The sequence below is a fragment of the Laetiporus sulphureus genome (genome assembly GCF_001632365.1).
Source record: "Laetiporus sulphureus 93-53 unplaced genomic scaffold LAESUscaffold_15, whole genome shotgun sequence".
In the NCBI taxonomy this organism is placed as follows: domain Eukaryota; kingdom Fungi; phylum Basidiomycota; class Agaricomycetes; order Polyporales; family Laetiporaceae; genus Laetiporus; species Laetiporus sulphureus.
In genome coordinates, this window is record NW_024468524.1 from 83222 (window position 1) to 106161 (window position 22940).

General features: G+C 52.2%; 11 protein-coding genes across 11 annotated transcripts; 7 read left to right on the forward strand and 4 right to left on the reverse strand.

Annotated features, from left to right (window-relative positions):
* The first annotated feature begins 2003 nt into the window (after positions 1-2003).
* LAESUDRAFT_108734 (cytochrome P450) lies at positions 2004-4949 on the forward strand. The gene is made up of 12 exons (XM_040901192.1): positions 2004-2616; positions 2672-2787; positions 2852-2868; positions 2933-3121; positions 3179-3327; positions 3389-3504; positions 3565-3696; positions 3762-3951; positions 4003-4084; positions 4148-4411; positions 4481-4863; positions 4928-4949. The coding sequence occupies exons 1-11, from the start codon at positions 2247-2249 to the stop codon at positions 4566-4568; spliced, it is 1713 nt and encodes a 570-aa protein (XP_040765124.1). The 5' UTR covers positions 2004-2246; the 3' UTR covers positions 4569-4863; positions 4928-4949.
* Positions 4950-5284: 335 nt separating this feature from the next.
* Positions 5285-5674, forward strand: LAESUDRAFT_724850 (uncharacterized protein). The gene has a single exon (XM_040908706.1). It carries the CDS (start codon positions 5301-5303, stop codon positions 5544-5546), a length of 246 nt encoding a protein of 81 aa, XP_040765125.1. The 5' UTR covers positions 5285-5300; the 3' UTR covers positions 5547-5674.
* A 174-nt stretch (positions 5675-5848) lies between these two features.
* LAESUDRAFT_108725 (cytochrome P450) lies at positions 5849-8383 on the forward strand. The gene is made up of 11 exons (XM_040901190.1): positions 5849-6326; positions 6383-6498; positions 6563-6579; positions 6644-6832; positions 6891-7039; positions 7101-7216; positions 7276-7407; positions 7471-7660; positions 7712-7793; positions 7858-8121; positions 8194-8383. The coding sequence occupies exons 1-11, from the start codon at positions 6083-6085 to the stop codon at positions 8279-8281; spliced, it is 1587 nt and encodes a 528-aa protein (XP_040765126.1). The 5' UTR covers positions 5849-6082; the 3' UTR covers positions 8282-8383.
* A 1345-nt stretch (positions 8384-9728) lies between these two features.
* On the reverse strand, positions 9729-11646 carry LAESUDRAFT_108835 (uncharacterized protein). The gene is made up of 13 exons (XM_040901193.1): positions 11317-11646; positions 11248-11252; positions 11133-11187; positions 11018-11068; positions 10699-10964; positions 10598-10642; positions 10491-10544; positions 10378-10437; positions 10240-10327; positions 10142-10185; positions 10063-10087; positions 9987-10007; positions 9729-9928 (listed from the first exon to the last, which is right to left on the reverse strand). Exons 1-13 carry the CDS (start codon positions 11456-11458, stop codon positions 9882-9884), a joined length of 903 nt encoding a protein of 300 aa, XP_040765127.1. The 5' UTR covers positions 11459-11646; the 3' UTR covers positions 9729-9881.
* Positions 11647-13232: 1586 nt separating this feature from the next.
* Positions 13233-13766, reverse strand: LAESUDRAFT_736373 (FAD-dependent thiol oxidase; the record flags this gene model as incomplete). Its single annotated transcript, XM_040910683.1, has 1 exon — positions 13233-13766. One exon carries the CDS (start codon positions 13764-13766, stop codon positions 13233-13235), a length of 534 nt encoding a protein of 177 aa, XP_040765128.1.
* A 1094-nt stretch (positions 13767-14860) lies between these two features.
* LAESUDRAFT_713504 (uncharacterized protein) lies at positions 14861-15907 on the reverse strand (the record flags this gene model as incomplete). Its single annotated transcript, XM_040906973.1, has 8 exons — positions 14861-14883; positions 14970-15009; positions 15054-15093; positions 15135-15184; positions 15206-15285; positions 15415-15551; positions 15615-15663; positions 15844-15907. The coding sequence occupies 8 exons, from the start codon at positions 15905-15907 to the stop codon at positions 14861-14863; spliced, it is 483 nt and encodes a 160-aa protein (XP_040765129.1).
* A 43-nt stretch (positions 15908-15950) lies between these two features.
* On the forward strand, positions 15951-18055 carry LAESUDRAFT_109056 (uncharacterized protein). Its single transcript, XM_040901194.1, has 3 exons — positions 15951-16512; positions 16584-17894; positions 17948-18055. Exons 1-2 carry the CDS (start codon positions 16231-16233, stop codon positions 17853-17855), a joined length of 1554 nt encoding a protein of 517 aa, XP_040765130.1. The 5' UTR covers positions 15951-16230; the 3' UTR covers positions 17856-17894; positions 17948-18055.
* A 1300-nt stretch (positions 18056-19355) lies between these two features.
* Positions 19356-19657, forward strand: LAESUDRAFT_724860 (uncharacterized protein; the record flags this gene model as incomplete). Its single annotated transcript, XM_040908707.1, has 1 exon — positions 19356-19657. A coding segment is annotated over one exon (178 nt), but the record flags the coding sequence as incomplete, so codon positions are not given.
* On the reverse strand, positions 19356-20406 carry LAESUDRAFT_742876 (uncharacterized protein; the record flags this gene model as incomplete). Its single annotated transcript, XM_040911218.1, has 5 exons — positions 19356-19657; positions 19715-19819; positions 19879-20094; positions 20148-20253; positions 20303-20406. 5 exons carry the CDS (start codon positions 20404-20406, stop codon positions 19565-19567), a joined length of 624 nt encoding a protein of 207 aa, XP_040765132.1. The 3' UTR covers positions 19356-19564.
* A 65-nt stretch (positions 20407-20471) lies between these two features.
* On the forward strand, positions 20472-21017 carry LAESUDRAFT_109092 (uncharacterized protein). The gene has a single exon (XM_040901196.1). It carries the CDS (start codon positions 20523-20525, stop codon positions 20808-20810), a length of 288 nt encoding a protein of 95 aa, XP_040765133.1. The 5' UTR covers positions 20472-20522; the 3' UTR covers positions 20811-21017.
* Positions 21018-21828: 811 nt separating this feature from the next.
* LAESUDRAFT_698678 (uncharacterized protein) lies at positions 21829-22520 on the forward strand. Its single transcript, XM_040906352.1, has 3 exons — positions 21829-22020; positions 22079-22161; positions 22211-22520. Exons 1-3 carry the CDS (start codon positions 21952-21954, stop codon positions 22323-22325), a joined length of 267 nt encoding a protein of 88 aa, XP_040765134.1. The 5' UTR covers positions 21829-21951; the 3' UTR covers positions 22326-22520.
* The last annotated feature ends 420 nt before the right edge of the window (positions 22521-22940 follow it).

Sequence of the window (22940 nt, forward strand, 5' to 3'; positions counted from 1 at the left end):
AGGTGAAAACGTGAAAATCTGTGACACCGTCGTCCTCGGATTCGAAGACCCCGATGGCTCCATCCTCACCGCCCTCCTTCAGACCCCCCTATTCGCTTTCAGTACTCCCGTCACCACGTCGCGCTGGCGTGATAAGCCGCGCCTCCGACAATGTACGAGGTGCTGGGGTTATGGCCACCTCGTTGCAGGATGCACGAAGCCGCCCCGGTGCCGTGTCTGTGCTGGCCGCCATCTTGAATCGGTGCACCGCGCTCGGTGCGCCATGTGCGCGAAGGAGAATCGCACCGCCTCCGACCCCTGCGCTCATGCGCGCTGCGTGAACTGCCGTGGTCTCCACCACGCCGACTCTGACCAGTGCCCCAAACGCACCTCTTTCCGGAGTGCTGGCCCCACTCCGACCTCTTCTCTCGAGCGACCCGTGCTGCCCGCTGCTGGCGACTCTGATGTTGCCATGTAGGGGCGAGTGCGACTCCATTTTTACCACGTTCCTTTCTTTCTCATTTCTAGCGCCCCCCGTCTGCTCCCCTCCGTCACCACAAGGCATGCCCGCACCGAATACGGGGTCAACATGCCGGCGTAGCAACACTTAAACGCAGGAGATCAGTTTTTATCCAGCCTGCTGCGTGGTAGGGTTCGCCGCGCGTCACCCACTCATTCTGTCGATTCCCTCCGCCCCGACATCTCTTTGGCTGCCAACTCACTCCGCCCTTCGGCCCGCCGTCGTGCAATTCACTAACCCTGGTCCAGCCGGCTTCCCCTCAATGTTCAACTGGTCACCATGCCCTGCACGCCACTTTGCCTCTGCAGTGAACGAGGACTGTTTGGTGGGAGTATCTTGGGGGTTCGATTCCCCTTAAACAGTGTTTCTAACGAGTCAACGGACTGACCGCGGCACGGTTTTCGAGTTTGGTCAGGCATATGCATTTTGTTAGGTTATCGGCGCTTGCGTGGTCCATGACACAGCTTACCGGGCTTCGTGCCCTTCTACTATACGCCTGCTCTGTTGCGTCCGTGGGGACCTGGTGTCCGTACGTTAAGCTTCTTTGCCCCCAGATGCGTCTGGTCCTCCGTTGTTACACGACATCTATTTACACACCTCCGACCGCCCCTTCGGGGCGGGATATAAATTGTATTTAAAAAAAAAAAATTACCCAAGGCATGTCATCCTTGAAAGCTTGAAAAGTCGTGCCAGTGAAAAGTCAATCCATGTCAAATGTCACGTCCGATTTGAGTACCATTTCAGTGTCAATCGTAGCGCCATTCACCGCACGCAATCGTACAGGTCACCTCGAGATTCGGAAAGTGGTTGTTCATTTTAGGCATATGATTACCATATGCGGCAGGTTCCCTTTTCCTTGTCACGGATTCTCCCTTATTCTCTGTCGACGGTGTCCCACGGACTCCTTCTTATGTCACTTGATGTCTCTCACCATCATCCGATTCGTATGTATATAAGGTACGTCGGGCCCGTCTTTGAACGGAGCTGTGGATTCCCCAACTTGAATCTGCTCGTGTGCTCCGACTGGCAACTTCGACTGCTCGTTACCCGATGTGGGGGCTCTCATCGTGAACTCGTGTATTCTCGTCTACTCTCGGGTACTTCGCGTCTAAGGTCTACTAGCGTCGTCAAAAGGTTCACTCGGCGGCCAATATCTCCGTCATTCTTCTCTCCCACGGCACAATGTCGACGCAACGGGACCTCCGACCAGAGCACTAACTATGCAATTTACTTTCTTACACCTTATCCTTCTTCTACATAAGCTCTGATTCCATGCTGCGCACCGGGAAACGGACAAGCAACTAATTATTGTAGAGAATACTCGGCCGTTGCCGATTGCTCGGTCGATCCGTACATTCTTCAGATCAGTCCTGAAGGCCTGAGCGGAAAGACGTAGGCCTTGCGATATAGACCTGATCTTCCCCGGCAACCGTTCCAGTGGGTTGAGACTCGAGAAGCGACGTCGGAGTAGGTTTGGGACCCAAAAGGCCACAACAATGGGCCTGGTGCAGCGTGGTCAAAAATTTGGCAGCAACGGCTGTGCGAGATTAATGGAATGCTGGGGCAGCGATCGGACGCCCGAAAGAGATATTGATCAAGAACGGCTTGACATCTACTGCTCTTGCCTCAGTGCCCATCACTTCCGCTGCACTCTCAACATGTCTTCCTCCAGATTTTTGCCCGTCATAATGCTGCGCCTCCTCCAGCCTCCCCCCACCTACGTACCGTCGTCGTCTGCGTCAAAGCCATGGACACCATCCTACCCGCCGCCGCCGCTCTCTGTCTCGTTGCTGTCGCCAAAGACATCCTTCGACCTCTTGCCGTCGCCGCCATCGCCGGTGGCACCTACGTCCTTGTGAAGCATCTCCTGTCCTCGCGCGAACGCCTCCGTCCCGCCGCCGCTCTCTGTCTCGTTGCTGTCGCCAAAGACATCCTTCGGCCTCTTGCCGTCGCCGCCATCGCCGGTGGCACCTACGTCCTTGTGAAGCATCTCCTGTCCTCGCGCGAACGCCTCCGTCTCGCCCCTGGTCCCATCCGTTGGCCCCTCGTCGGTAATGCGCCTCAGGTTCCCCTGCTCAATCCTTGGCTGACCTATTCCAAGTGGGCGGACACATACGGTGATCACCTCTCTTCGCATGCCTTTGAAACCACGGCCTTACGCGTCGACGAAAGGTGATATCATTCATTTAGATGTCCTTGGCCAGCCCGTCATTATCATCAACTCTGCCGAGGTAGCCAGAGACCTCCTCGACAAGCGATCCTCCATTTATTCAGACAGGCCTCATCTCGTGAGTTTTGACCTTTGTTCTATGCGACATATTGTCGCGCTCTCATCCATCATCCTATTCACAGGTCATGGCATGCGATCTGTAGGTCAACCCCCCAATTCGGTGTGTGACATGCTCACCGCCCGTCGATCGCGACAATCTTCAGGGTCGGCTACAGCGAGACCTTCGCTCTCAAGCCCTATGGCGAGGAATTCCGCAGGCAGCGCAAACTCGTCAGGCAAGATTTTGCACAAGGGACCGTTCCGCGCTACTACAATCTCCAGGAGACTGAGGCGCGCAAGCTTGTCCAAGCTGTGCTCCACGACCCAACCTCGCTTGCTGGCCAGATGAAGATGTAAGTGTCTCCTGGCTTTCGTTGCGTTTTCCCGCCACAGCTAGACCGCCTGCGCAGGAGGATCTCGGCGATCATCATGGAGGCCAACTATGGCTATACCGTCAAGTCCGAGGACGACCCGTACATAACCATTCCGTTCACTTCCATGGCCAACTTCAGCAAGGCGTGCGCCGTAGGCACGTGGCTCGTTGATTTCATACCGCAACGTAAGCGCGCATCCATCTCCCCCCTTCATCTTTGCAAGTCTGCTCACGCTCGCATTTACAGTGCAATACCTGCCTCATTGGATGCCAGGGGCAGGTTTTCTCCGCACGGCCCGAGAGTGGCGCGAAATCTTCATGATTGCGAGTTGGACTCCATACCGATGGTGCAAGCAGAACATTGTAGGTGCCATTTTGCTGTTTCTACCATCCGTGGGCGGCTATTAATGCCCTATGTTCAAGTCCACCGGCATTGCACACACCCCCAGTCTTTGTGCAACATCGCTCTTGCAAGCGGATGGTGAGCTGTCCAAGGAAGACGAGTGCACCCTCGTCTGGGCAGCGATGAGTGCTCTGGGAGGAGGTCTCGATACGGTCTGTCAATTTGGTCGCCCCTGCCTGCCCTTTGAGACCCGTGACTGACCTTTTGGGGTGCGCAGAACGTATCCACGATCTTGACTTTTTTCCTCGCCATGCTCCACTACCCGGGTATCCAGGCCAAAGCACAAGCAGAGATCGACGCAGTGGTTGGGACGGATCGTCTGCCGTCGATCACTGACAGGGCGTCGCTCCCGTACGTTCGCAGCCTGGTTACGGAAGTGTACCGGTGGAATCCTGCTGTGCCCCTCTGTGAGTGTTCGACTGCCCTTCGCGCGCGCTATCGCTAACGGATGTCTCTAGGCCTTCCTCATGCGCTGAACGAGGCGGACGTGTACAATGGCGTTCACCTTCCGAAGGGTTCTATCGTAGTACCAAACGTTTGGTGAGCATGCCACGACGCGTCTTCCATCATGAGTGTGCTAAAGAGATATCGGGATCTCCCTAGGCACATGCTTCACGATCCGACGACGTACGCCGACCCGATGGAGTTCAAGCCTGAGCGGTACAACAACTCGGACGCCGAGATGCAGAAGGTCACCGATCTGGCGTTCGGGTTCGGACGGCGGGCATGCCCGGGGTACTACTTTGCCCAAGGCACCATATTCGCTGTGATCGCCACCGTGCTCGCCACCTGCGACGTCGTCCCAGCTGTCGATGATCGTGGCGCGCCGGTCATTCCTGAGGTTGCGTATACGTCTGAAACCATCGTGTGAGTCTGTTCGGATCGAAACTCTTTCGGATATCTGGTTGAGAGGTGCCTCTTCCTCTTCGCTTTTAGGTTTCCTAAGCCGTTCAAGTGTAATGTCAAGAGTCGGACGGAGCGTGCGCGGGCGTTGCTGGCTCACAGTATGCCCCCTCCTGAATGAATTGTTGTAGGCAGACAGATGCTGCTCTATGTTCTCTGGGGTTGTACGTTGAATACACGTGTGGTGTATTGGCTGATGTCTTACTGTGCGACGATGCTCTAATTCCTTGACTTCTTTCATGAAGGCTAACCTACGTACATCTAATGGACATGTGTGCCTCACATTGGGCTATGACAATAATCTCAAAGCCGGGCAGAATCAATCTTTCAATGTTTCAAAATTCCAGCGGTCATGATTCTCGTCAATGCTTGAAAGGTTATTTCCAATGTGATGAAGTGTACCGTCACAATCACGAGTACGTGGACGCAGCTGTTCATTTAAACTAACCATTTATTTCCCTCAAACTTGATGCAATCCAGTAGGTATCGTCAATGAAACCTCAAGGGTTGACACGATAAATGGATTGAATCATGACCGATCCGCGCTCGCCCGAACACAATCAGGACCACTAGACTGGAAAGGTGAGCGAGGCGTAGCCGGGCCTGCACGAGGCGCTCCACGAGTGGGCGCAATCGAGGGGCAGCTCAGGGTGTGCGGAGCGCCGCGCACGACGTGCTGCTGATATCAGACTTGGGAAGATCGGCGATGCTATGGCATGAGAGGCTGCGAGGCAAGGTCAGAAGAAGCACACTGATGGCAGGTGACAGACACCGGACATACATCCATGAGGCAACGTGGAAGTAGGTTTGGGCAGCAAAATGCTAAAACGCAGTGGGAGTGGCTGGGAATGGCATGCCTGGTACAGCGGCTGTGCGAAGAATGGAGTGCGAGAGCGGGGGCTGCCTGATGCTGGGGCAGCGATCGGACGCCCGAGAGAGAGAAAGAGACCAAGAACCGTGTTTTATCTCTTTTGGCTCGATATCTACTGCTCTCGCCGCCGTGTTCGTCGCTTCCCCTGCACTCTCAACATATCGTCTTCCGAGTCCTCGCCCATCATGGTGCTGCACCTCCTTCACTCTCTCCCCACCACTCAAGTGAACTCAGTCCATGCGCGATGATCAGGAAACCTCAAATCGATTTATGTACCGTTGCCTAGGAGGATCAGGTCTATTTCCCAAGTCGCAAGTTGCACGTCTTTGGCTCTGGACTCGAGGAGTGCCAGTCAACTGAGCGATCGGCAACGGCCTGGCTTCCTCTACAATACTCAGTTGTCTTCCCTTGTCCAGTGCGCAGGATGGCTCCAGAGCTTACGTAGAGGAAGGATAAGGCAATTTTAATGCTACTACACGATGCAAAGATGCTCACAACGTGTAGATGAGATTCCACAGCAGGATACGACAGTGCAACTTGAGACTGAGAAACAAAATTGACCACCCTCGGCATCCGTACTTGTGGCTCGAGAACCTCCTTTTTGACTTATTCTCTCTGGTTTTGGCTTGCACAATCCAATAAGCCACAACAAGAAGTTCCCAACAAGGCAAGGAGATCCTGAAGCTTACTGTCTTTTTTGGTCATGGCAAGCAGATAAAAGTGTCATAAGCCGGATTTTAGTTATCGTCATCGACATCGAGGCCATGGACACCATTCTGCCTGCCGCAGCCGCTCTCTGTCTCGCTGCTGTCGCCAAAGACATCCTTCGACCTCTTGCCGTCGCCGCCATCGCCGGTGGCACCTACGTCCTGGCGAAGCATCTCATGTGCTCACGTAAACGCCTCCGTCTCGCCCCTGGCCCCATCCGCTGGCCCCTTGTCGGCAATGTGCTTCAGATCCCCCAGCTCAATCCTTGGCTGACCTATTCCAAGTGGGCGGACACATACGGTAGTTATCTCTCCCTGCTTGACCTTGGAACCACGGTCTTACGCGTCGTCTGTCAGGCGATATTATTCATCTAGACGTCCTTGGCCGGCCCGTCATCATCATCAACTCTGCCGAGGTAGCCAGAGATCTCCTCGACAAGCGATCCTCCGTTTATTCGGACAGGCCTCATCTCGTGAGTTTTGATCGTTGTTCTATGCCACATGTTGTCGCGCTCTCATCCATCATCCTATTCGCAGGTCATGGCATGCGATCTGTAGGTCAACCCCCCAATTCGGTGTGTGACATGCTCACCGCCTGTCGATTGCGGCAATCTTCAGGGTCGGCTACAGCGAGACTTTCGCCCTCAAGCCCTATGGCGAGGAATTCCGCAGGCAGCGCAAACTCGTCAGGCAGGATTTTGCCCAAGGGACCGTTCTGTGCTACTATCACCTCCAGGAGACCGAGGCGCACAAGCTTGTTCAAGCCGTGCTCCAGGACCCAAGCTCGCTTGCTGGCCAGGTGAAGATGTAAGTGTCTGCTGGCTTTCGTTGCGTTTCTCCCGCCACAGCTAGACTTCCTCCGCAGGAGGATCTCGGCGATCATCATGGAGGCCAGCTATGGCTATACCGTCAAGTCCGAGGACGACCCGTATATAACCATTCCGTTCACTTCCATGGCCAACTTCAGCAAGGCGTGCGCCGTAGGCACGTGGCTCGTGGACTTCATCCCGCAACGTAAGCGTGTATCCCTTCCCCTCCTTCATCGTTGCACGTCTGCTCACTCTCGCATTTACAGTCCAGTACCTGCCCCATTGGATGCCAGGGGCAGGGTTTCTCCGCACTGCCCGAGAGTGGCGCGAGACCCACATGAACGCGAGTTGGAATCCATACCGTTGGTGCAAGCAGAACATTGTAAGTGTTATCTTGCTGTTTCTGCCATCCGCGGGCGCTGTTAATACCTTATCTTCAAGTCCAGTGGCATTGCACACACTCCCAGTCTTTGTGCAACATCACTCTTGCAAGCGGATGGTGGGCTGTCTCAGGAGAACGAACATACTCTCGTCTGGGCAGCAGCGAGTGTTCTGGGAGGAGGGCTCGACACCGTCCGTACATTTCTCCCTCCTGTCTGCTCTCTGAGACCAATGCTGATCTCTTGAGGTGAGCAGAACATGTCCACGATTCTGACTTTCTTCCTCGCCATGCTCCACTACCCGGACGTTCAGGCAAAAGCACAAGCAGAAATTGACGCAGTGGTTGGGACGGATCGTCTGCCGTCAATCACTGACAGGGCGTCGCTCCCGTACGTTCGCAGCCTGGTTACGGAAGTGTACCGGTGGAATCCTGCTGTGCCCCTCTGTGAGCATCTGTCTCTCTCTGTCACTCATTTTTGCTGATGGATGTCTCTAGGCCTTCCTCATGCACTGAGCGAAGCGGACGTGTACAATGGTATTCACCTTCCCAAGGGTTCTGTCGTGATGCCAAACGTTTGGTGAGCATGCCACGATGTGCTTTCCGTCATCAGCATGCTCAGCAAGTATCGGATTCGCTGCCAGGCATATGCTGCACGATCCGACGACATACGCCGACCCGATGGACTTCAAGCCTGAGCGGTACGGCAACTCGGACGCCGAGATGCAGAAGGTTACCGACCTGGCATTCGGGTTCGGACGGCGGGCATGCCCAGGGTTCTACTTTGCTCAGGGCACCATATTCGCGGTGATCGCCACCGTGCTCGCCACCTGCGACGTCGTGCCAGCTGTCGATGAACATGGTGCGCCGGTCATTCCTGAGGTTGCTTATACGTCTGGAACGATAGTGTGAGTCTCTGTGTGGCTTGAAAGAAACTTCTTTTGTGGATGTATGGTTGAGAGGTACCTCTTTGTTTGCAGGTTTCCTGAGCCATTCAGGTGCAATGTCAAGAGTCGGACGGAGCGTGCGCGGGCGTTGCTGGCCCAGAGTATCCCTCCTTCTGAATGAGATGTCTCAGGCGGAAAGATGCTGCTCTATGTTCTTCTGGGCTTGTATGAACACATGTCTGGTGTATTGGCTGATGTCTTCCTGCGTGACGATACTCTGATTCATTCATTTCTGTTCTGAAGGCTTGGAAGCTGGCTGTCCTCGAGGTGAGTAGAATACCGCGCGAGCAGATCGCAAGCAGTGGCTGCAGGATGCATTGTACGGTGGACGACTTCTCGTTGAATTTGTGACTGCGACTTTGCCCTGCCTGCTGCCTATCGCAGCTCGCTTTTCGATATTTTCTCTGCCATAGCGGGGAGCATCATACCCGCGAGCTCGGCTCCACAACGTGCGAGACCGGCCTGGACGTTCTGCTGGTCAACGTGAGGATCGACGAAATTGTGGAACTCGTCAGTCATTTCCTGGACAGAAGCAGAGGAAGACTGCCCTGCTCAGGACGGAAGATTCTCAGGTGCGTGACCGGATCTATTCTTGTCGAAATCGCCCCTGACAGGGACGCTTTGGTAGATGCACTTCTGTTGGTATGCATCCAACATCACGAATACGAATTTGACAATCCAGTCCATGTCGACGAGAAAGTCGGACTCATAACAGGAAGACTGGCTGACCTCCAAGTCGTATGAGCAATGCCGACCTTCGCGTCATGCCAAGCGTGGGCTGTCTTTTCGCCAACCTCCAAGTCGTTGCCCTTTGAGAAAGCAAAAACCGTCACCGCTGCCGCTACAGTTCCGGTTGATGTTCCCACCGAGTTTATTGCCAGGGGTTGAGAGGTGAGAGGCATCAGAATCGCCCTTCCGTTCCACCCAGGATGAAGGTAAGAGTATCGCACGCGATCGGAAGGCATCGTAGCTCTCCTTACTTCTGAGCGTCAATCATGTTATACATCTCAATGGTCTGCTATTAATCTGTGAGCGTCGGAAGCGAGTTTACATTGTTAATGATAAATTGATTTTCTGTAGTCCCGTGCTGAAGTTTGAGCCAGTGTGAATTGATGCGTGCTCAACAGCCCTGCATGCAGAAAAAACCACGACTGCAAGTCCAAGATTGAAAGACCTCCCTTGGCAGATGAACGTTATGAAGAACTTATTATTTGACAACCCCTCGAGTATGTTGTTCACTGCAGGCCTCTTGCACAATGCGCATATCGTGAGCCATTCATGCAACTGATAGACGCGGGTCGTATCGAGCTCGCAATGAATATTTCTGGATTTATCATAACGCTCAGGAACAAACATTAGATAGAGTGCATCCTCTATTGCACGAAGTGCATATCATGAGTCATAAATGCAATTGACAGGTATATCTCGTATCAAGCTCGCAATGAATATTTCCAGCCTTAGCATATCGCTTGGGAACAAATAAGGCAGGCCACGTCCTCTTTCACGGCACGTCTCAAATGAATTCAAGGTCTAGTCAATGATTCCGATACTCACGTTGAGCTCTACCATCGTCTCGCTCATATCACGATCCTTATTATACGCGGTTTCTCCACTGTTTTCTCTTGACGCCTCAATGTCTGCGACGGTGTCTAGTACTGTTGTTTCCGGAGACGTGGCGATGTGAGGTACTTGAAGTGAAGCTCTGATAGAATTTTGCTGTCTCAAGGACGCTCGACTGTTGATGTTCGCAACGAAGGAATTGGCGTATCTGAAGGAGGAATGTCGGTCATAACGTTCATACGTCATGCTGGAAATCGACCACATACACTTTGGGAAGCACGATACTCCTTTACAGCAGGTCAGTAATCATGTCATTACCGAGCAATAATCTTTACCACTTACGGAAATTGATAGACGAGCGTTGTGTCTGTCTGCATTCACTGAGATGGACCGATAATACGAAAAAGTTTGCGCTACTCACTGGAGGAATGCCCGCGATTATGGCTAGGACGACGGCGAAGAATGCTGCAGACGATATTTGTAAGTGTGATATCGCATCTATATGTATTGAATGCTTGCCGGTGGCGGCATTCGTCTCCACGGTGAGTTTCATGATGCGATGGATTAAAGCATCTGTCGAGGCAAATCCTGTTTTGCTCTTGAGCAGCTTAGGTTCGACGTTAGAGGGATGTTGAACAAGCGAAGCGAGGAACTGACCAAGATACACATGGTAGTCGCAATGAGGACATCATCGACTGCGCTCAACACAAGCCAGAGCTACAATTTGTCACGATGGATGCCGCAACACAGCAGATACATTTTGCACATACCGTTAGAGGAATGTCTGCATTATTCATGTCGCGAGCAGAAGGCGACACGCGTGCCTGAGCGTATGTGAATGAGCCTGAAGAGTTACACGAATGAGCAAGATTCATACCAAGATGCCGCCAGTAACCCCTGAAATTGCCTGACCGACTGATAGCTACGCATAAGTGATTGAGCAGACAATTATAATCACTGTATGCATAGCTCACTCACAATCGCAATAACGAACACTAATGCGTACATTGCCTTGCGCAAGGCTGCACGATGAAGCTTGCTCGGTTTGGCTAGCGCGAATATACGCCATGCAAAGAACAATTGCACCGTTGCCGCTATGACAGAACCCATGACTGGAGCAGAGAACCAAATCCATTTAGTGGATATGATGGCAGCCCGATTGCCATAGTTGTAAAGGTAAACATCAAACATTTGCGCAGTGACCAAGCCCGTCTGGACCCATTCGAAGGTCAAAATGCCGTATACTGTAACAATTCAGCTGGACTTTCAGAGGAGAATCAGTAGAAGTCATATGTACCTAGGCACCTCAGGTATATACGGTCTGCTGGAAAATTACAATAGTACACGTCTGTCTCGGGTAAGTCCCAGGATTAGAATCTATGCACACCAGGCGCGTAGAAATCAGTGCTCACAGACTTGCGTGTTGAGGATGCCGAGCAAGCCCCAGTTGAAGACGAAGGCCAGCAACTAATTCAGGCTGTGTCGACAAGAGTCGAGACATAAACAACGACTAGCGAACCTGCGGACCTGCACTACAATCGAAATAGTACTTATAATCAACGACTGCTTTATATCATAGATGTGGGATATACGTACAGCAATGATAGGGAATCCGATGATGCCATAGCTTTGTGGGTATGATGGAGCAATGTGAAAGCGTCGTGCATTCAGGCTCGCCATTTTGAACGCTGCAATCCGTCCTGTCGACCCTTGTTTGGAACAACACAATGGAAGGCATGTTCAACCACACGAAGCTCGCAAGGGGATAGATAACATCTCCGAAGGCATTTCATCCAATCACACCGTGAGAGAACACAGCCATTCAAGGAGGTATCACGCCGGATAAGTTCCAGTTAGACAGCTTCCATGCTTGATACACTTTGCCAAGTTGGTCCAATGCTGGAAAACTGTGGTCGACCTTCTCATGAGGCCGTCCGCATGAACGCCGGATGCTGTGAAGAATGAGCTAGATCGCTGTATCACGGACCAGCTTCCATTCCTAATACCACAGCAAGACATATCGATGCACATCAATCAAGGGCGAGGGCTGCGTAAAAGAAGGGATGAATCACGCTCAGGCCAATTGTTCACTGCCGCACCATGAACAAGGACTCCTAGCGTCCCAAACCTGTTCGAGGTGGCAAAAACACCGAAGATCTTGATTCTCTCCGTGTGATATCGCTCTTGCAAGCAAATGGCGAGCTTCCGAGGGAAGATGGGCGAGCTTTCAAGGGAAGATGAACAAACTTTCGCGTGGGTAGCTTCTGCTGTCCTGGGAGGAGAGCTCGATACGGTTCGTATATCTGGCTCGCTGCTTGCTCTCTGAAGCCCATGCTGATCTCTGAGATGAGCAGAATATGTGAACAATCCTAACTTTCTTCCTTGCGATGCTCCACTACCCGGACGTCCAAACCAAAGCGCAAGCACAGATTGACGCAGTGATTGGGGCCGACCGTCTTCCGTCCATCGCCGACAGGGCCTCACTACCGTATATTCACAGCCTGATCACAGAAGTCTACCGGTAGAACCCTAGCATTCTACTCTATGAGCATCCGTTTCTCAGTGGCACTCACCGTTGCTGATAGATATCTCTAGGTCTCCTTCGTTCGCTGAGGGAGCGGACGTGTACAACGGTGTTCATCTTCCCAAGAGTTCCCTCGTAGTGCCAAATGTCTGGCGAGCGTGCCACGACGCGCCTTCCATCATGAGCGTGCTGAAACGCTGGGTCTCCTCCAGGCACATGCTGCAAGACCCAATGACATAGGCCGACCCATTGAACTTCAAGCCCGAGCAATACAACAACTCGGACGCTGAGATGCAGAAGGTCACAGACCTGGCATTTGGATTCTGCCGGAGAGTGTGCCCGCGATTCTACTTTGCTCGCGACCTATCAGATCGTCCCGGCTTTCGACGAACGCGACACCCGATCATTCCCAAGATCGCATATACTTCTGGAATCATTGTGTGAGCGGTGGCACTGCCCGAGACCCAATTTCCTACGTGGTTGCCCGTGACCTCTTGCAGATCCCCGAAGCGTTCGAACGCAACCTGAGAAGTCGCTCAGAAAGCGCGCGGGAGGTGCTTTCTAGGAGTATTCCCTCTTCTGAATAAATGCGTACTGAGCACCTGGTTATATGATGAAGACCCCGAGAAGGATAGCATAGGCGGTGTTCAACTCCAGAAGAGATGGAGAAAGGGCAGTATATGAATATCTATGCGTGAAGTGAAAGGCTGTGCAGATGGACTTGCAGTTCGTAAAGTTCATGCGACTCGTGTGGCCTTGTTCTTGCAGTTACCAAGTTCACACAGTGGCTAATTATAGAAAGTGATTATCAGCAATTTTGTATGCGGGATACAGGCATGAAGCTATTTCACTTACGCGAGTGTTTCTTGAACAGCACGAATTGCATTATAGGTAGTGTTCGGCTTGAACTAAAAACAAATCGCCTCAATGGGACTGTTTATGATATACCCAACTTCAGAGCGTTGAATTGGAACCTACTGGGACCCACTTAATCACAGCTGCCGTCAGCTGGCCCATCCTTCCACCGTTCATCTAAGTTCCGAATAGAGCAGTCAAACTTTGGTTTCCCCAGCCGCTCGTTCACGTCGTTATGCCTCTCGCACAGCCACCTGGTCAGCGCGACTCTCCCACTAACGTCTGGTGGGTGATCCTTCATGTTCTCGCCCAAATGCCAAGCGCAGGTCGAGCACGGATACAGCACAGGCAGAGCGTTCAGGAGGTTGAGCATGTTCGCACGTTGGAATGGCGTGGGACGTTCAGAATAGTATGCGGCCGTGCTATGCAGGAATGTCCACGTCGCGCGACCGAGCTCCTCGACGTCGGGCGGGCAATGGTCGGGGCGGACGTCGGGGTCGGCATGCGAGGCGAATCCTTGACCAGACGCAAATGCGGCCATCATTGCAGCAGTACTCTTCTTCCCCGTCTTGCTGTGGGGGTGCGCATCGGTGTTCTGCGCGCGGGGCCTCCAGTTGCGAAACGCTGTGCAAATCTTGCACGGCTTGCCGTCAGGGCCGATGATCATGCCAGGAGGCAAACGCGCCCCGTTTGGATTGGAACTAGAAGAGGCGTCGGGCATGTCTAGCAGATGGGAGGCGGCGAGCAGGCGGGAGTTTGGTGGTTTGCGCGCTGTATCGCCGGGCGGCTCGGGGTTTCCTGATGTGGTCGTACGACCGACGCGTCGCGTAACGCGTCGGTCTTCACCGCCGCGGTGTCACTCGTTTATGACCTCAACCTACTATGCATCGGCGACGCGCTGCCAGCCTCTGGGTTAGCATATGAAGTGCATAACGTTCTCTTTTCCCGCTTTATTGGCCTTCCTCCTCCCCCACTTCTACTTGCGCACCCGCATATACCCAGGATACCTGCAGCCACATTCCTAGAAAACATCGTCGAACCATAAATGCTGGCCCTGTGACCCCATGGAAGAGAATGTTATGTGGATGCATCATCTCATCTCACGTCAAACCTGTCCCCGCTGCTGGTCTTGGATTTTCTCGGAGAAGATGGAAGATCAATGAACATCCCTCACGAGGGCTCGTAATGCTCCGTACGCGACCTTCGCGTGAATAAGAGCCTGACAGGATTGACCGTCAGCCTCCTTAATGATTTACCATGGCGGCCTTCATGGAATGATCGGTGCCATCTCTCGCGGCGGAAAATTGGAGCCTGTCATCGGTTCAATGACCTAGTATGTTGGACATACGTGTGCTGGCTTCGTATATGCGCAGTGTCCGTGGGGATGAGGTTTTGATATGGGGGGAACAAGTGAGTAACACTACTGTCCCAGTCGCATGCTTCACTCACATGAAGGATACACTGGGTTCCGCACCCCTCAGCTTAGAAGGGTCTTCTCATCCACACACACCCCTTTGATTTTTCCCGGCGAATGAATGGCGTTGCGGCGCCGAAGCTAGGGTCTGTAACGGACAAATGCAGGACCCTTGCTGCATCCGCAACCACAACGAGAGATAAATGAGTCGTTCTGCAACTGGTCTGTCCCGTTGTGTCAAGACAAATGCGATCCGACAGACGTGGATAGTTTCGTTGCAGCATGTATGCGGGCGTGTTTATAATCTCTTTACTTCATCGGCTGACCGGCTGATTTTGAAAGGACCATTAAGACGACACTTGCAAAGTACCTATGAGGTGTTGGTCGATATCAGCGATTCGTGGACAAGAAGTTACTGACTCAGAGAGGACATGGATTTCATCTTCCAATACGCACCCCTCTCCTCATCAAAGCCAATCTGCCATTGTCGGAATTGCTGTCTCAACATTCATTTGCAATATCAAGATGGTGATTAAGGACTTGCAATGTCTCGGCATGTCCTACCCATTCCAAGGATAGACTAAATACGTCAGCAGTGCAGCTGATTCAAGCTTTACTCACCAGAGAAGGTCACCGAGGTTCCAGGGAAGGACCCAAACCCCTGCCAGCAGCTGTTAAGGGATAATAGGTACCCATGTGGGCTGTTCAAGATATTCTCCAGGCCCAATAACTACGAGGTGCGCCTTGACTCCTCGCTTGATCGTTCGTAGCACTGCCAAGTCATGCAAAACATCAGTCATTGATGATGGGATTCGAGTTCAGTTGGTGGACGGTGCATTCGGAAGCAATCGGCCATCTCCAGTGAAGGGCATGCATAAAGAATGGCATAATCCGTACTCACTGTCTAATCTCCCCTCTTTCAGCATCATCCCAGAGCACTCGACGATCATATTCATGTCAAGTCTTCGCGGTCTATGACTGGCCTTCCATAATGCAGAGAACGAGGGAAGCCGCCGGCGCTGTGAAGAATCAGCGACCCTACAATATGGACGACAAGGGGATTTGGCATATGCAATCAAAGACCAACACCGGAGGACTCACTCCTGCAGATCATCAGTCCCTTCTCGACCCTTGCACGATATCTCTCGGCCTATAAGACGCGTGGACGAGTTGCAGTCGACGTCGACATCGCAGGGCTTGCAACGCGGACACAGGATGGGTGCCACCCATGGCCGCGCCTCCCGAACAGATCGCAGAGATACGGACGCGCCACTGGCCACCACCGTCCTATCGCTATTGCCCGCTGCGATAGTCGCCTAGTTGTGCCGACCGTAGCTGTCGTCGAAGGGTGGAGAAGACGCGTCGACTGAGGGCGAAAAGCCGTTGAAGGACATGTGGGAACGCGCCACTCCCTCGGCGGTCCGCAGGTCAGTCGGAGATCGGAGCCACGCAGCTGTTGATGAAAGTGTAGAGTGGCAAAACGGACGGCCTAATGTGGTGGTCCAAGCCCGAACGTGCCTAATGGCCGCTATGTCACGTGGGCGCTTCGTCGCGCTACGCGTTGTTTAATGCGCATTTCCCTCGTGCACAGACCTATTTAAACATCACTGACGTGTGGCGATTAGCCACGCTTACACTCAACTCTTCCTCCCATCGACTCGCTCCAACGCCCTCCCGACTCGTTGTCCGACTGCCACCGTCTACAGCCGCGTAGACCATGGAGTCGAACAGTCCACCAAACAACGTCGTGGCAGTCGCAAGCCTTCCTTCGTCCCGCGTCTCCCACATCGAGGAACTCATCCGCATGATCATGTGGAGTCTCTACGACCAAGGTGGCCGCAAGTCTCTGCTCAACTTTGCTCTGGCGTGTAAGGCCTTCTGCGACATGGGACTGGACATCTTATGGGCAGAGCAGGATTCTATGGTTCCATTGCTCTCATTGGTCAATAATTGGCAGTGGGACAAAACTAGCATCGAATCAACGGGACAGACGATTTATGTGAGTGTGTTCCTCATCACCTCTCAACGACAAAAACTCGTCCGCATCTTTCTGACTGGTTTCCATTTTAGGAATTGTGCCACTTCGGCGACCCGCCTTGGGATTTCGGCTCCTGGCCTGACTATGCTCGCAGGATTAAGAGTTTTACCTGGAATTCCCGCTTTGGAATAGGCATCGATGAGACCACCTTGCGGGGCTTCATGACTCTGATACCAGAGGGCGTCCAGTATTGGCCAAATCTCCGTCATCTCACCGTTCGCGACGGTTCGCATAGTTTTCAGGATGCCTTAGACACTCCGATAGTCATTCCCCGGACGCTACGAAGCATTACACTGAAAGCTCAAGTCCCCGAGTGTTTGCGGGAGGTCTTCAAAGAATTGTATCATGTCTGCCAAGACTTACAGAGCCTCTCGGTCACTAGCGATCTATTCTCGGGCGCCTCGAACTTTATTTGGGATAGCGAGGAAAATGAAGTCCGGCTGCAAGCCTATACTTGGCTGTACCGCTCACTCCTGCGGAACAACCTGGTGCGCTTTGTGTGCGGCACGTCGTTGATTGAACACTTCGTCCTCGTGCTCGGAGAAATGACTAATCTAAAGGAGATGGACGTCATAATCGATGGAAAGCTCAAACCTCTATCTGAGCATGCCCTTTCCGTTGATTACTTCCCGATTTTGGAGGACCTCACCGTGCAGTTCTATCGATTGGATGACACGTCGCACAGATTCTTGACGATGATATCGTCCACCAGACTTGTGAAGCTAAGCCTCATCATTTCCGAAGTTCATGAACGGAAGCTCTCGAACTGTGTCAAAGCTCTGGCGCAATTCGGGGCTCTCCGTCATCTGCACTTGGTGCTCATTGATGACGAGAGAAGAAATCCACCGCCGTACATCACTCAAAAAACGTTGAATCCGATCCTGACTTTGAGCAACCTTAGATCCCTAAAATTGCGTATGCCCTGTCTCCTGATCGGCATGAGCGGATATGACGAAATTGTTCGTGCGTTGCCGCATCTGGAAGACCTCCGCATTCTGGATTATGACCTGTCCACATATACGGATCCTCCTGCATATCACAGCCTCAAGGATATCGCCGAACACTCTCCCAACCTGTTGAAGCTTTTTGTGCCGGTTGATGACAGCAGCGTCCCTCGGCTTCCACCCTCTTTCCGTTCCACGTCTCGGGTGAACAAAATTTACCTTTATCAACCCGTCGTTCGTGGACGTGAGGCCCCTAGGCCCGTGGTTAGCGACTATCTCGCTGCATTGTTCCCGGAAGCGCCACGCGAATCCGTTGAAGTCATCAACCCAAATATCCTCAAAAATGGGTATGTGCGTTAGCGCATCTGAAGACCGCATCTTTGGTGTGCATTGAATGCTGTAAGTCTGTACGGTCAGCTTAATGTGCTCATATGCTAACATGTGCTCTCCAGTTTCATTTCCAGTTTTCGCGTCCCACGTCTGCTCACTCACTACGTTTTCTATCTACTCCGTGTTTCTATTGCATCCGAATCGTCTCAAAAAACTCCGTGATATCTTGTATGTACCAGCGTTAGCACTACTGCTAATATAAATATCCTCACTCTCCCCAATTTCCGCGGAGAGACAGGGTTGGATGGACATTAACCATACGCGCACGATCCCCTGACAAGTTGGGTACTCTTTACTAGGACTCCTCTTGCCTCACAATGCTGTCGCCGAGAGCATCAAAATCAGGTGAATGTTGGGGATCTGTCTCTCACGTGCTCCCGGTGGTTGAATCAACTCTGCATGCTAACGGTCTGTGTCTGTACCGCGAACGAGCCGTCGAGACTCCAATGCCATCTCATGTAAGTCTCGCACTTCCGTGTCCCTCCTGCTACGTTACCGGTCCTCCATCCCCTTACATGCAGTTCATACAATCAAGTTTGCGACCATGGGACGGTTGCGAAATCATCATCCTCACGAGTGTGACGAAAATTTCTTTTACCTGTGGTAGGGTACCTTATGATAACCCAAGAGTGTGAATTCCAGCCGCGAAGCTAGTAGTTATGTAGCAGATATATTACAGCAAGTGATGGCAATCCTCGCTTGCTTTCTAGAGCTGTCTCGTGATTGTCTAAGGAAGGATTGATAGCACGGAAGCAAAATAAGGGTGGGCATTTCCTTTGTGTTTTGTTACAATCATTGGTACTGTAAAAAAGCTCACACATCTCACAGGAAACAGATTCTGTTGTTGTTGGGATTGCCATACACGGACTAGCATCACAAAACCTTCACGCTCCATGGTCCCGACACCTCACACCAACAAAGTGTATCAAACATCTCGCGTGCGTACTTCCTATCAATCAAGCGTCCCAGCGCGAATTCGTGAAGAATTTCGTGAAGCTTGCCGTGAAGCTTGCCGTGAAGCTTGCGGTACTAGTGTTGCTGCCGAGATCATCACTGGGCATCCACGCCGTGGCCGCACTGGCACGGGAATGCGGATCGAGCATGGAGCACGGGCTGTCACCGTATCGCGCGCAATGCCGACCGATTGAGGACGTGGTGTGGTCTATTGGGAATGGAAATGGTTTCTAGAGTGACCGACATCAATGGCATACACCAGAAGACATGTGGGCTTCGATAACCGACAGTGCTCGCATTTGACGATCAGAATGATTTTCGATACTAGCTCGCCACTAGCAGAAAGATCAGGACGCACGGCGGGGAGCGAGACCAGAACCACATCGAGCTAAGGGTGCAGATTGACCTGAATGACGAACAAGTACTGCTGTTGAGAGGGCCTAAAACGCCTGACTCTGGTTGAGCACAACTACTATCGATGAAAGGCACGGGTCTCACGATGTAGTGCATACCATACATGAAAGAAATTAGCTCAATTGGGGCGCCAACAGCGCTCGCAGGTATTGCTGGTGGTTCAGAGAGCACCACGGTCAGAATGTCTTTAAAAATGAAATTGTGTGTCTATCAAGTGATAGGCCACAAAAGAAGCAGGCTCCTTAAAGTCTTGATAAACGTGGTGGAGGAACATACATGATGTACAGGAGGGGTGTTATGAAATTCCCAAATTAAAGGCATCTCGTACTACTGTTGGATTCCGCCGTTTGCAATGTCCATGTTTGCACCTCGTCCAAAGGAAGTTGGCTCCATCTCGCCTCAATCTGTCAATGAAAGTTATTATATAGAAGTCAAATCGACTCAAACAGCGGAGGTTTTACCTCGTCCAACATATCCAACAGCGCGGAGGTCTCCGCGTCGACCTGTTCTCGCGCCTCCACGTTACGCTGCATGTCACCCTGAAGCCGTAAATTCTCCTTGTCCAACTTAGCATGTTTTCTATGTCAGCAAGCTCGTTCGTTGAACATCTCACCACGCAACGCACCTCCTCGAGCTCCGCGCGCAATCTATCCCTCTCTTTCTCCAACAGCGGGATCGTCCGTGCTCGAACAGCCGCACCTGGGTGCAAATTCTCTCTCCACACATCTGGCCCATTGTATCCACCACTGTGCTTCCGCACTCGAGCTTCTGTGACCACAGCATGGAGATTATCTATGTTCTCCCGAACATTGTACTTCTTCAACAACTCTTCGCACTTCTCCTGCAGAGACACAGTCAGCGTAACGAGCCAAGATATATATGGAGAGTTCAGACAGTGATTGAATCATCCATGTGCTTCGAGATAGTCGCGAAAATCCGAGGGGCGTTCTCTGGCTGCTCCTCGCACCAAAGCGGGAAGCATTCTGTGAAGTCGGCGTAGCTGATTGCTATCAGCGACTAGGCGTCATAACGGAGAAGGCTGTACTCACGTCCATTTGTGTGCGGATCGCTGGATAGCAAGCTGCAGAGCCGAGTGGAAATGAGCCCAACGCTTGCTCGGTTGCTGGGAGGACGATGCGTTCGACTCGGTCATGGTCAAGTGGCGTGGTAATCCTCGACGCGGTTGTGGCGGAGGTCGCGGGTAACGTTGGGCGCCTACACTGCTAACCTCAAACGCTGACCCCGAGGAGCCCTGAGGTCCGTCTCGATATGCCCAACAACGTTAACGCATCCACTCAAGTGCAAAAACCGCACAGTCGCCAGAATTCTACGTCTGTGCTGTGGGGTCATCTCCTCTCGAAGGACAGCATCACTCCCGCACTCGCTCGAAATAGTGCTTCATCTTACAATTCCTCAATTCCTCCCATCGCACCGGCAGACAAGACAGGAACGACGGGGAACTACTCCTGGGATGAAAGGGAACTTGACAATTTGCGCGGCTTACTTTACCTTGCTGGGATGATGGCTCACTCTTACGGCACCTTGAACTGCCTGTAGTCCTCTATCATTCTGATCGAATGCGGTCAACGCTCCAATCGCTGCCTGAGAATAAGTCTACCAGGCTACAGCGGGCTGTCTGATATGTCGGTTGCCAAACGTCGCGACAGACGTATGCTCTTGCGATTGTCGTGTGCAATTACTCCCAGAGCGAACCGCCATTTGCACCGATCATCGACATCGTATTTGAAGAGACGTGTAAGCGAGCCATCTTCAGCTCAAACTATTTCAGCGGCTACCTACCCCGACATGGTGACGGGGAGATAAGGAGGAAGCTGAGTGCTATATAGCAGCGAACATGCTATAATTAACCGCCTTGCCCAGAAGTGGGAAAACTGAACACTAAGTTGTCATATCACCTTCTCGTTCATGATCGAAGGATGGAAGGATGCGGTCTCATCCTCCAAAAGCGCCATTGGATAATGTGGCTGGGAACTCTAGCAGCCGACTGGATGAATACGTTCCCTTAATGTGACTACGTAGATCCCATGGTCGCTTAGGATGCCGTACCGCACCGGCAAATTCCCGTCTATGAACAACGGCGAATGGCTATCAGTCTCTGGGTTCAGAAGCACTGCCGAATTTTCGAACTGCAGCGTAATACTAAACGGACGAGTCTACGGGCTTGCATTCAAATTGTGGTTGCACCCATAATTAGTAACATACCATTGAATACCTAACGACACGGCTAACCTTGGATTGTTTATGCCACATAACTATTTGCCACATTCAAGCCGGTGGAAGTCAACGATCGAGAGGTATACATTTGTAATCAGCTCCATCGACGAGGCCGATTCATCTATATCGCCGGGTGGCCTCGTGTTATGGAGCGTGCGGTGCCGCAGAGCCGATTTCACACATGAACTCAGGGTCGAATCGAACTTAATTCAGCTTTCTGCGAAACGGACGTTCGCCAACCTAAACGTGTAACCCCCTTACGGTGATACAGGCCTCGCACTAGAAGCCACATGAGTGCCTGGGTTTCGGCCTATGTACTATGTCCATGCGTCGGGATAAGCACGAACCTAACAGTTGATTTGGGATTATTAGTCCAGACCTGTTGATACCAAGCTCAAATCAGCATATAAACCAACGATAGCAGCTTCTGGCTCTCGCTCTTCTCATCTCGTTACCTCCAACTATGTGCTACCATCTCATGACATACGTGCAGTACAGCTGCGAGCACCATTATCCTGACCAAAGGCACTATGTAAGTGAACCAGCATATCATTGAGGCTCGGAAGGTTGGTCTCATGCAACAATCGTAGATCGACTGCAACAGCCAGAAATGCACAAATAGCAAGCAGCACAGGGACACAGAGCACAATTGTGCTGCAGAGTGCGAGGCTATGTTAGTATAGAGGATATCTTAGGATGCGAGATTGCTGAAACTCTCACAGAATGCTGCCAGATCAGCACCTCATCATGACAAGGCGTCCGGAGCCTTGTCATGTTTGCCAAGGCGTTGATCCCCCGGCGCACCACGGAGACTACTACGAAACCGACTCGGAGTAGGCCTTCGTGCGCAGAACTGACTGCATACTTGGAGCCAATTGCATCTTCAGTCACAGCCGCTGCGAGGAGCAGTGTGTGTTTAGGATGGTTTCTTCAGATCGTCACACTTGTACTTGTTTTGCTATTTACCAGGACTTCGGAGTATCCACATGCGCATTATTGTAGTAGTGGAGTCACCCGCACCGCTTTATTTCGAAGTGATCACACGCCTACTGGATTCTGCAGTTGTATAACTCAATGCAAGCGGTCTATGGCGCAGAACACGTAAGAGTCAAAGCTTCCGACGGTACGTAATATGACCTTCACCGTTTAGGTACCTCGTGAACAGCGGACCTCCTCAATACGGAGCAAGGATGTGAGTCAAGAGCGTCCCACCTGGGTCGGCCGAGGAGTGCAGTTCCCATCGATAACGGTGGAGAGAAGGACTATCGCCAGTGAAGAGCATTCGGGCCAGGACTCTCCCGAAGGCTAGGTGTATGTTTGCATTGCGTTTGTCCGTCGGCGGCGAAGCGTCCGCCGGAAATGATTATATTGGACTCGAGACCATGAAACGTCGTGAGGTATACATAGCACGTTGAGGATGGTGAGCAGCATCACGGAACAAAGGGCAGAGAT